General features: G+C 33.4%; 2 protein-coding genes across 2 annotated transcripts; one reads left to right on the forward strand and one right to left on the reverse strand.

Moving 5' to 3' along the window:
• Positions 1 to 764: 764 nt before the first annotated feature.
• Positions 765 to 6,226, forward strand: LOC116119903 (elongation factor P). Its single transcript, XM_031405841.1, has 11 exons — positions 765 to 962; positions 1,064 to 1,094; positions 1,705 to 1,718; positions 1,816 to 1,866; positions 2,467 to 2,536; positions 2,967 to 3,033; positions 3,127 to 3,194; positions 4,182 to 4,305; positions 4,704 to 4,743; positions 5,404 to 5,471; positions 5,910 to 6,226. Exons 1-11 carry the CDS (start codon positions 765 to 767, stop codon positions 5,917 to 5,919), a joined length of 741 nt encoding a protein of 246 aa, XP_031261701.1. The 3' UTR covers positions 5,920 to 6,226.
• Positions 6,227 to 6,578: 352 nt separating this feature from the next.
• On the reverse strand, positions 6,579 to 9,223 carry LOC116119906 (mitochondrial dicarboxylate/tricarboxylate transporter DTC). Its single transcript, XM_031405848.1, has 6 exons — positions 8,967 to 9,223; positions 8,538 to 8,621; positions 8,121 to 8,182; positions 7,637 to 7,998; positions 7,044 to 7,258; positions 6,579 to 6,922 (listed from the first exon to the last, which is right to left on the reverse strand). Exons 1-6 carry the CDS (start codon positions 9,084 to 9,086, stop codon positions 6,866 to 6,868), a joined length of 900 nt encoding a protein of 299 aa, XP_031261708.1. The 5' UTR covers positions 9,087 to 9,223; the 3' UTR covers positions 6,579 to 6,865.
• Between the last annotated feature and the right edge of the window lie 3,633 nt (positions 9,224 to 12,856).

The raw sequence follows: 12,856 nt of genomic DNA on the forward strand, positions 1-12,856 counted from the left end.
CCTACTACTTTTCTACACCAATTCAATTCCAATCTTTTTTTATTTTCTGCTCCTTTTGTCTTCACAAATATAACTTCAATTCACCACTAATGTTTTGAAATACTGGCATTGTTATGTGGTATTAAAATTTAAAAGCTGTAAATAGATATTTTGAAGGCCTAAACAACATAATCACAAAAACTATAAAGTTGAAATGAAGTCAATAACATATTATACGCCTAATAATACTATGTGCACTAACCAAAAATCATACAATCCAAGTACTAATTGACGTGACAAATCTCTCTTATTGCCACGTCAGTTCCTCTCAAAAACTGAAAAAAAAAAAATTAATTTCAATTATTAATATTTGGATTAGCATAATTTAACTAGTGCATATAACATTACTCCATTAGAAATAAATAAACATCAAACATTGTGATGCAGCAAATCCAAGACATGCATTACATTATCTTAGTCGTATACAACAATGGAAATCGAAGGGGGAAAATAGAGATTTTAATGGCCTAAAATCGAAGAGGTTATAATTGTCCATTATGAAAAAATGGTACGATTGGGATGAAACATTCTAAGCCCACCCTAATTAATTTCCTAATCACCTCACACCCGTTCGTTAATTCCATCGACCGATACCCGAATCCGAGTCCGCGGGTCAAGCCTAATTGCCATCCAGGTGTACGACGCCGTTCTAATCTATCTTCAACCTCTGCTCTCCCCTACATAAACCATAATTCGACCGTACAGAAACAAAAACAAAATAGAAAATGCGAGCTCTCGAAGCGAGTAAGAGACTCTCTCGCGCTCTCTTCACTTTCAATCCTTCTTATTGGCGCTCGTTACCGAGCTTGTTACCGTCACCCGACTGTCATCGGAGCACTGCCGACAGTAATGGTGGCACGTGTCTACTACGCTCCCCGTGGTCCGTCAGTCAACATCGTGGCGTCAAAGTCAACGCTTCTCATGTAAGTGATAATCAATTTTGTTTATTTTGGATATTTTATTGAAAATCAATTGTGAAATTGTTGAGTATGAATTAATTAATTGATCCAAATATTTGGTGCAGGTGAGGCCTGGGAATGTCATTGAAAAAACAGGTAATTCTTGCGTTTAAGTGAGCGGTTTTCAAAAATGTTTTTATTTTTTTTTTTTTTTTTAAATGCGTATGAAAGTTTTTTTAAATAATTTTTTGATGAAGAAAAAAATCAGCTAGCATTTTGGGGAAATGGAATTTAGGAATTTTGTTGTGGAAAGTGATTTTAACTTTTAAGTAATTTCGAATGAAAGTGCTTTCTACGAGTATTTAAAAGCTCTTTCTAGAAAAGCACCTGTGACTGTAATAGCTCTTCAAGTTTATTTTTTGATCACATGAAACACTTGGGTCTGTAGTTATAAAATTGATACATAAGTGCGTATATTGGTGTCAAGGGCTCTCCCAAACAAACCATTAGCATGTTTCTTGCGTGAGAAAACGTTTTGTAGAAAATCACTTGTCTAAGTGCTTCTCCAAGCTTACTCTTTAAGTGGCTTTTTTTATTAGAACAAACTTCTTATCTTTTTCATTTAACTACTGCAAAATATGAAAACCCTTTTTAGTTGTACAAAGACTAATTGTTAATGAGTTTTAATCTCTTTCGTGGTCATATATATTATGAACTAACGAAGTTATCTTGTGTTCATAATTGTGGTGGATGATACTCACTTCAGGGAAGTTTTACCAGGTATATGCATTTTGTGCTTTAATGTTATCTTTTTCTACAGTCAGGCTTGTGAAAGGCTATGATGTAATGTAATTGATGCTTTGAGAATTTGGTTTAGGTCATAGAAGCACAACATAAGCAGCGAGGAAGAGGAGGAGCCATGATGCAGGTTATTTCTGAACCCATTTTTGTCCAAATCAGTGGGATACTCGTTAGAAAACTTAACAGTTGACAGATCATATTAAGAGCCGTACTATGGAAACAGTGGGTCTAACATTATTAGGATTGATTTTTTGTAATGTGGAACTTCTCTTTTAATATTGAACATTAGACTTATAAAAAAATATGAATTCTAATTGTTATATAACTTAGAAATTAACTACCCAAATGAATTTCTAAGGATGTTAAACTGCCCTTATGGATCAAAGCTGACTGCCCGCACTGCCGGGACTGTAGATATTGGATAATGCTTTTCTTTTTTTGGTTCCGTTAAGGTTATGAATCACAAAAATGTGCAATTTTACTTTAAAATATCTTATTGTCTCTCTTATACAATGAAATTATTATTGTCTTACTCATTAATTTAGTGGGTAGTATATTTGTGGTTTACCATTCTTCACTGTGGTTGCCTGTATCCTGATTTTAATGATTGGACTTCTGTGCTTAGTTAGTGTGATGATTTTATTTTGCTATGATACAGCAACTTCCTTCTTTTGATCTTATAATTTTTTTGTTGGAAATTTAACATGCCACATACTCTCTATCATAGATGGAGCTTCGTGATGTAGATACTGGAAACAAAATAAGCTTACGGTTTGGTACAGAGGAGGCTGTTGAAAGTATGCATCTTAACTTTTTAATCTTTTCCCAGTTTGCTGAGTGAAGTCTATATTGATTTTTCCTCTCTGATTGTTTATTTGGTTAGGTTTGTTGGTCCCTATGGTGGTAGGGTAATCTACTTCTGTCAAAAAAGATTTAGCTTTTCATTGTAACTTAATATTCTATCTTCAGTTTATCCAAATGGTGTTTTAGTAGCTTTATATTTAAACCCACTTTTTATCATTGTAACTTGGTTGGTCCGTTTGAATCTGTGACCTACCTAGCTATTCTATGCTAGGTTCATAAAAAAATTTTGAATGCCATTCTTACTGGATGTAATGGATGTAATTAACAATTTCAATTATTTCTGCAAATTATAAACAATTTAGATTCTTGCAGAAGAACTTTTGAATTTTTATAGATAGATTAATTCCGTATTATTTGCCACAGGGGTATTTGTTCAGGAAAAGCCTTTCACATGTTTATACACTGAAAGTGATATTGCATTTCTAATCGAGTGAGTTTTCATTTCACCCAAACCTTTTGACAGATTGTTTAGTTAATGTGTTCTATTGTTTATGTGTTTTTTGTACTTTTTGAATGTTTATAGTTCTGAGACATTTGAGCAACTGGAAGTAGCTTTGGACTTGTTTGGAAAGGCTTCAGCATACCTGAAAGGTTGACATAAATAAGATTCAGCGTCATTCTCTCTTTTATGTTGTCTCCACTGTGACCTCAAGTGAAAAATTCCTGTAAGCAATTAATGGTTATAAAAGTAACTTTAAGAAAAAATTCTCCAAGTTAATCAATGGTTTATCGGTCAACTTATGTTGCTAGTGCTACGAGTACCACCAATACCCCACCATAGATCAGCAACTGACTGCCATCATTATTGCCATGCACAATACTTCTCCTGCCTTCAACATTCTAAACTGGTGATTCTCTGTCTATTATTTCCGAACTACTTTAAGTGGAATTATTCCCACACACCCTGGGACCACAGCATGATCAAATTTGACATGTTCAGCCTGAAGTGCGTTGTTTGCCACTGATGCTGGGTTTAAATAATTGATTAGAACAACCTTCAGTTTCATTTATGTGGAAATGGCATGAAGTTTTTGCAGTACGCCACTCTGAAAATGTTCTATGCATTTCCTTTTCTTTTTTCTGCCTGAATTAAATTCACACATGTTTTGGAGCTTTTCCATCTAAGTACATGTTAAATCTCCCAGGAAACTTGATTTCTCTAGTAACAAGTGACAGTTAATTGCTGTTGAAACTTTTTGATTAGAAACCAAGACATTTATATTAAGGGAGATTGGTAAAATTAAACAAGCAGTCCACTGAGAAATGACTAGCCTGCGTGAACAGAAAGATTGATATTAGATGGTACTGGGAATGTCCATATCTGAAGACAATCAAAAGCCTACTATGCCCTCCCAATTATTCGATTTAAAGTTAATTACACATTTTGACATATGTTCTGCTAGCTGTAATTCTATAATAAGACTTCTCATCATGCCTTCTGTTTTCAATTATTTGTTTGGTACTTTTTGCCAGCGGTTGATACTCTCTTTTGCTATTGTTAGACATCATTTAGATGAGAACACGCAGATGCAGCAGTGCCATTCTGTGTATTTAATTATTATTTTTCATTGCATGTAGAGGGAATGAAAGTTTCACTAGAGTTATTTGATGGAAGACCTTTGTCTGCAAGGATGCCAAAACGTGTTACATGCACCATTAAAGAAATTCATGTTTCTACAAAGGGGCCTACAGTCACACCTCGGTATGTTCTAACAACTATGAGAAATACTTTTACATATCTTGATGTGCTTAAGGATTTGCGTTAAGATGCTGTTTATATATACTGGGCGACAGTAATAATACAATGACCATAGTTATATGTCTATGGTTTGCTCAGAGATATTGACCATCAAGAAAATATATTATTCTGGCTTTGTGATGAATTCATGACTTATCCTTTAGTACTTTTAGATGTTCTTAGGTCCAAGCATGTACCCAGTAAGACCCTAATATGAGCCTTCAAAAATACAGGCTTGTTTCCTAACTTCAAACATACCACAAGACTCCTAGCTTAAAAGCTTAGGACCCATTTATATCATTTGTGTGCTTTTGCTTGCAACCTTATAATTTTTTCCCTTAAAACTTTTTGTTCCAATGCAGGTATCAAAGGGCTGTGCTGGACAATGGTGTCACTGTACTGGTAAGTGTAAAATGTAATTTCTGTTTGTTGTATAGATTTTATCTGGCAAAGATGCTATTCTTTTGTGCATTTGCTTGTGTATATACATGTGTGGGTTTGGTTCGTTTCTTGGTGAAAAACTGCACAGGGATACCCACTTAATGACAATTTTTGTACAAAGAGGAAGAGCATGTTAATTTGTTTAACCTTACCCTCTTGGTAGTCTTTGGTAGGAAAATATCTGCCAAGCTCCCTTTCCCATCCAATGTTCATTATATACTTTTCTAGCATGCTAAATTTCAAACCGATCAGAGATTGAAGCTATTACATTTTATGAAGTGTTCCAAATGAGGGCTTCTGAATATTAGTTTCATTGATTGGGGAGCTATCTAGTTTTGTAATTAATATTCAGACATCATGACTGTAGCAAAAAGGGCAATTCAATAATAGGATTGACAATAAATGGAAGTATGTGGAGAAATATGAATTATGTTTTTCCATCTTCTAGATTCTTATTTTGTTGAGTTTCCATGTACACAAAGGTGGATTGTTCTCTTGCAATTAAGCTAATTAACTTTGTAGGATATTCTGGCTTTAATGCCTTCTAAATGTGAAGTTGATATCAATTCCATAACATTTTAACACTTTTCACTATTTTCCTTATCTTATAATTTCCCCCAGGTACCGTCCTACCTTGAAATTGGTGAAGAAATTTTTATCAATCCCGAGGACGATTCCTACATTGGCAGGTAATGCTTTGCATATCAGTATTTTATTGCAACTTGGGCTGCCATTATGGCTCTGCCGTTTTATCTGAATACTCCTTTCACTTCTAAAAGCAATTATCTACATCTTTAGGAGGCCCTTTACTTACAAAAAGACATTTCATCATACTTGATACTGCGTTCCCTGTGATGTATAAACATTTTTTCTGATAGTTCGGTCTTGTTGTTGACAACTTTAGAGAGGCAATCTCTCGTTCTCTAGAACCGGACTGTACACCCCTTTGCTTCTTGCTTCTTTCTATAATGCCTTTACTTGATTTTTCCTGTTCGCCAATCACTTAATGGTTTTTGTCTTCTAAAAGCGACTGCATCCAATAACTTCCATTTTTCAGTTATGAAATTCTACTGTTGCTCTTCTGCCGATATTTTATATAATGATTGTATCTTTTCTTCCCTGCTCAGGGCGAAGTAGAACTTGTAAGCGGCTGTGTTTTGAAGGAGATGTCGTGAAAGTCATTTGCATGAAATGTTTCTGCATTATTGGTAATGACTGACTCGATAAGCTTATTATTGTAAGATATTCCATTATTACTTTGGACATTGGGGTCCAAGGAAACAAATACAAATTTTTGCAGGAAAGGATAAAGTTTTACATTGTTTATTGTCATCAATAAATGCTGTGCTGTTTATGGTAGCATGAGCCAGTTATTTACCTTACCTTGTATGTTACATTTCAGAAATGTCATTTTTGAAGATGCTTACTAATTTTATGGTAAATTTTCAATATTTTCTCTTAAAAGAATGCTGTGCTTTTGTAATTTATCAGCAAGTTATAAAATTTATTTAAAACCTATTCTGAATCTTTCTGAATTTTGTCAGACCCATTGTGTTTCAATTTTGCACATCAAGATCCCATTAAGGACCCAGAAGGGTAAAAATAAAATTTCATTAAGAAAATATATCAATTATCAATAAAGCCATTGCTAAATCCTGTTCAAGAACAAATCTGAAACATCAAATTCAATGCAGAATCTTAATAAAGAACGAATCCAAGACATAATATATAATGGCCAATCCATGGCTTGAATTGAACAATTTCATCTCAAAATCAATAGGCGCAAATTGCAGAACTCTGCAAAAAAAAATACCTGTTTATAGAGTACAAATCTTATTTTTCTCGCAGTATTTCAGAGGAGTAACTCTCTCAAGTTGTCAAATATCCTATTTCAGTAATACAAAAAATTTCTGGTCCAAATAACAATAACTTCTTTAAGTCCTAGATCAATTGTGCTGTAAAATTTCGAAACAAACGGTTTGGTTTTTACGGGTGTCTAAGTGCCAAAACCCGCCAAAAATAGAAACAAACTGTCCATTTATTTAAGACTTGAGTCGAATAGATGTCATCTGGCGTCAAGAAACTACAACCCAACTGACTTTTCCAGCTTTTGGATCTGGTTGAGGAATATCCATGTCATCTGCATAAACAGTAATCGAGCTGTCAGAAAAATGCAATACTTTTATATCTATCATAACTTAGTTTGCTTTACTCAAGAACCAATTACTAGGCATTTCCGAGAGTCAATGAGAAAGATTTACCATGACATGTGGCGCAATTCGAACACAATATACGGGGAAACCAGTATAAAATTTGAATGGTCCTCCGGCCTTGAGAGTTTTCATGACACAGTCCAGAGAGCCTGTGTATGGATACTTCCCCTGAGCATCAGGTTGCATTTTCTGGATTTGGGTTTTGACATAATCAAAGGGTAAACTGCAAGCCGCAGCAAAGAAACCTGAAACGGAACTTGCCGCTGAAAAGAAAAAAAAAAACGAGATTAGCTTAACCAACATTCCACAACTAAAAAAAGGAAAAACAAAGTATCACATCAGAAGAGTGGTTTATTTTCCAATTGCAAGCGTGCTCACAAGTTTAAAATTATTGACCAAACTATAGAGTAGATGGTTCACACCAATCATTGAAGATTTGAATATTAAAAAGTTCAGATATGAAACTATGAACATCTCGCTAAACAATAAGATCAAGACTATTACCAATACTTAAGGTGGTTCATATAAGGTTAATGATATAAGTGTCCTTTAACTAAACAAACTACACTGCACCAGAACTCCACCAAGCAAGAGACAAACACTTTTGGCAAAATAAACAAAATGCTTGCAAAGGATCTTACCTACAACTGTAGATGCTTCACCCAAGCGGCAAGAATCCCTGAAAAACTCAACACTCTGATCATAAGAGGCAAGCATGCCCATGTTCAATGCCATAGCTCTCACTACAGTCGGGCCTGCACCTTTCCAGAGTGCCAAAACACCCTCATCTGCAGTGATACGATAGAGGGCATGGAAAGCATTGGTATAGTTTCTGCGTTGAGCAGCAGGCAAAGTGGCATCAGCCTGCATACGGATCAGTGCCAAATCTGCTGGACTACCAACAGTTGCACCAATAGCACCAGCAGTTAGACCACACAAGGCCTTCTGATACAAAGGTAGAGGCTTCCCATCATTGGCTTCAATTGCTTTGTTTGTCAAAATCCTAGGGGAAACAAACAAACAAAAATCCTATAAATGGTGTTCGCTAACACAGTAAAAAGCTACAAAGTGCAGTAGTTCACACGCTATCAGAGAAGAACTAAGCAATTGGAAAGAAACACTCACCTAAATGAACCAAGACGGGCAGTGGTATACGTAGCTTGCCTCAGCAGTCCTGCAGAGAGCCCCTGCCCAGTACAATATAGTATAGATAACAATTTCAAGAATAGGAATGGACTTCAAGATCAATTGACACTGCATAACCACATTTTGGATTGCAATAACACTGACACATTAACAATAAAAATTATTTCCCAACGTGCAGGGTTTCTATATGGATTTTACACATTCATACAATTCACAAGGCTCAAATGCAGTAAACCTATAACCTTTTCATTGGTCCTCTTTCAAATCCATGCTAAACCAAATCAAGTAAAGATCCATCTTTAACCACAGATCTTATGACAATGAATCGTAAACTCGACAAATTCCCAATTCAAATGATCAAAACACACAACTTAACAAGTTTTTATAGAGCCAAACCTTGTAGAAGGCACCAATGCCCTCATTTTTAAGCATGGTCTTCGTTACAGAAGCTGCAGATCCCTGACCCAGTTGAATTCTCACCTGCAATAACACAAACAACAAAAACCCATCAAAACACAAATCGCCATTAGACCATATCAAAGAAATGAACCAAACACTCAGACTCCAAAAGCCACCCATCAAATCCCACGAGTAAATCTCATAAAAAACAAAACAACAAAAACCCCCAACACGCAAGTCCAACTCAACCATAACACACAACCAAACCTACAAAAATTACCAATCAAATCCCAGATCTAAAAACATATCAAAAGCACCAACTTACCTAAAGATCAAAACTTTACGACACTACACAAATAAAAAACTCATCTTTTACACAAACACATACATATTTTCATCCAAAACTATTGGAAAAAAAATTCAAACCTTAATCATGTCGATGGGTTGAATAACACAGGTGGCAAGCATCCCAGAAGCGCCGCCATTGACAAAGGGTTTAATGGTGGGCCAAACACCAGCAGCTTGAGGTTTCTTCTGCTCTGCCATATTGGATTTGGTTCCAAAAACTCAGAGCTTTGAGGAAGAGAGAGAGAGAGAGGGAAGGGACTTCTCTCAAGAAGGGTGTGTTTGAGAGAATGGAAAGGACGTGAGAGGCAAATATAAAGCAACCTAAGCACCAAGGAAAAACAGAAAAACAAAAAACAGTGAAAATGGTTTTGGTTTTATTGGTTTGTTTTTGTTTTTGTTTTAAAAAAAAAAAAAAATGTTTTTGGAGATGAGATTGAGATTTGTTTTTTGGGTAGTGAAAAAAGTGTTTATTTATTTATTTTTTTTTTTTNTGTCTACTTCCAGTTCAAATACTAGAGATGAACAGATTGTTCATCAAGAAGAGATTTGTATAAATCAAAATGACAACATAATTGAAACAAGTCATGCTTGTACACAAAAAGATAAACAGGTCATAAGACCTCAAGATTTATAAAAACATTTTGATAAATGGAACATTCCCAAAATTTCTGTAACAGATGTTTACAAAGAAGGAATTATCAAGTCTCAATAGAGTTAACCCTTTAAACAAATCAAAATACATTATTAAAACAGAAGAAAAAACTCTTAAGATAAACAATTCTTCTCAAGTCACTCAATTATTATCTAAGGAAATGGTCAAAAAATACAAAAAGAGTTATAATTATCTTCATATAGGACTTGTCCAAATAGGAATCAAACCTCTAAGCATTGAAGGCTTAGACACTGCCATCTTTGCATGTTTAAGAGATTGTGGATGGCTAAGATTTAGAGATTCTCTATTAGGAACGATATAATCTAGCCTGTCCAATGGACCAATTTATTTCAATTGTTATCCTGATTTCACAGTCTGCTTAGATGACCAAAATATACTAGACGTTTTAACTTTAAATATTAAAACGTTTAATTATGACTNTAATTCCACGTATGTTTCATTACATAGATTTTCAATACTTAAAAATTATGAATTATATGTTGCTTTCGTTATTTTAATATAATAAAAAATTAGTTAAGAACATTAAAACCCAATCTTAACAATTACAAACACGTAATTTATATTGAAACAAATTACATATCCTTTTTGGTAATTTTAATAATCTATTATAAAATAAGTGTTTTCATTATTATACTACTAAACCATTAACTGGCTGAAAATAAATTTTTTAATTTACAACCAACAACTTATTAGTAAAAGACTAAAAGTACTACCTTTGATAAGCTCGTGTCCATAAGTTATTCTTGGAGAAGCCCAATTAAATAAACCCTTAGGGCCCTTTGGATTGGGTTATATAAGATAACGAGGGTAATCTTCGTTTATTTTGCGAGATTCATGTGTTTGGTTTACAAGTAATAAAATATTACAGTAATATTTATTATAAATAGTGTTTTACTATTGATAATATAAGGGGTAATCTTATTATCTTGTTAGCGGGTGTTATTAAAACATTACTGGGATAATCTGATTTTTCTACCCATTTTGCTCTTAATTAAAAACCATTTCAGATACAATTGCCTTTAAATGTCTACCAAATAACAACTACTTAGCCCATCTATATTTGAGAAATTAGCTAAAACACCCCATTCACAAAAAAGTTTAAAAGATAACAAAATACCCCCAACCACCCAAAACCACCAACGGTCGTTGGCATCAATCGCCGTAATGGTGCACGACCGGTAAGATCTAGCCCGTCGTGTGCCAATAAGGCCTTTTTTTGCCATAGATCACAAATTCATGATCGTTTCACGACCACATCTTTGGTTGTGAAATGGTCATAGATCTTAGGGGTGAGAAATTCCGATTAATCGAACCGAATAGGATAGTTTATAAACCGAACCGGTTTTTCACTTCAAGTAAAAATTTTAACTGAAATCGAATCAGTTATATGATTAAACCAGTTATGAACTGAACTGAATGTACAGTTCGGTTCACCAGTTAACCGGTTTTTAAAATCAGAGTGACTGAGAAAGTTTGGCCACAAAACTTCTACTCTCAAATTCTAGCCAAGTGTAGGAGAAATTTAAATATAAATAATAAATATTAAATACACCCAAAAGGGCGAAAGTGATAAACTACCCATACTATTATTCTTCATCAAAGAAATCAAATTAAGCCAATCAAATTTCTTACATCTTCACAAATTCAAATAAACTTGAAGACAGGAGAAAAAGATGAAAAAGAAAGAGAAAAATGGAAGAGAAGATAAGACGAAAAAGAAAGATAAAACTGAAGGAGAAGAGATGGTGAAAACGAAAGAAGAAGTGTTAGGTGAAAAGAAGAAATAGAGGAGAAGAAGATGAAAGAGAAAAGTGGCAGTAGCGGTGAGCTATAGGAGATTAAGTATAATTTAAATGTAGGGTTTTTATTTTTTTTTATTTTTTTTTTTTGAAATCGATTTTAAAATTCAGTTTCGGTTAACCGGTTTAAAAAAACCTGTAAATTGAAAACTAAACCTAATAATTGGTTTATGAATTTTTCAAATCGAAAACCGAACTGGTTTTAAGAAAAACCGAATTTTTGGTTCGGTTTTCGGTCTTTTTTCCCACCCCTAATTGAGCTGGCCATTTCCGACTTTGCCAGCGCACAACTAGCCATATACGGTCAGTTGTGCACCATTTCTTCAACTGCCGACGGTGGTGACTGGCTACAGGCAGTGGTTTAGGGTGGGTGGGGTAATTTTACTACAAATTAAAGTTTTATATGATTGATGTGTTTTAGCAAAATTTCAAATGTAGGGGTTAAAAGAAATTATTCAAAAAATAATAATAAAAAATACAATTATATTAATATTTAAAAAGGAGGACAATTTAGTAATCTACATAATATACTCACCCATTTATCCTCCCAACCAAACATATTATTTATGAATTTATTCGAATTAACCAAACATATTTTCTAAACATTCTTAGTAATCTTTAAGGTGATATTTCTTTCTATTAATATAATATACCTTTATAATAAAATATTATATAATCCAATCGCTCCCTTAATAATACATTTTTTTTTAATTAGAGTATTTTTTATTTTTGGGAAATAAAACCCATTAATCTATATCTAAACTGATATATTTCACTAATTTTAAAATTCATCCAGGCCGGCTCAACCGCAAAGCACTTGCCTAGGGGCCCCCTAAGAGAGGAAGGCCTCGTTGAAATATTATTAATATATATTGCATATATTTATTATTTAAAAAAAATCGTAAAATTTAGTTATTATCTCTATTTAAAATGTAAAACCAAATTTCTGTTTTATATNCTTTTAATTTTTTTTTTTTTAATTCCACGTATGTTTCATTACATAGATTTTCAATACTTAAAAATTATGAATTTTATGTTGCTTTCGTTACTTTAATATAATAAAAAATTAATTAAGAACATTGAAACCCAATCTTAACAATTACAAACATGGAACAAATTACATATCCTTTTTGGTAATTTTAATAATCTATTATAAAATAAGTGTTTTCATTATTATACTACTAAACCATTAACTGGCTGAAAATAAACTTTTTAATTTACAACCAACAACTTATTAGTAAAAGACTAAAAGTACTACATTTGATAAGCTCTTGTGTCCATAAGTTATTCTTGGAGAAGCCCAATTAAATAAACTCATAGGGCCATTTGGATTGGGGTATATAAGATAACAAAGGTAATCTTCATTTATTTTACGAGATTCATGTGTTTGGTTTGCAAGTAATAAAATGTTATAGTAATATTTATTACAAATAGTGTTTTACTATTAGTAATATAAGAGGTAATCTTATTATCTTGTTAGCGGGTGTTATTAAAAT

This window comes from Pistacia vera, unplaced genomic scaffold (genome assembly GCF_008641045.1).
Source record: "Pistacia vera cultivar Batoury unplaced genomic scaffold, PisVer_v2 Contig910, whole genome shotgun sequence".
NCBI classification, from domain to species: domain Eukaryota; kingdom Viridiplantae; phylum Streptophyta; class Magnoliopsida; order Sapindales; family Anacardiaceae; genus Pistacia; species Pistacia vera.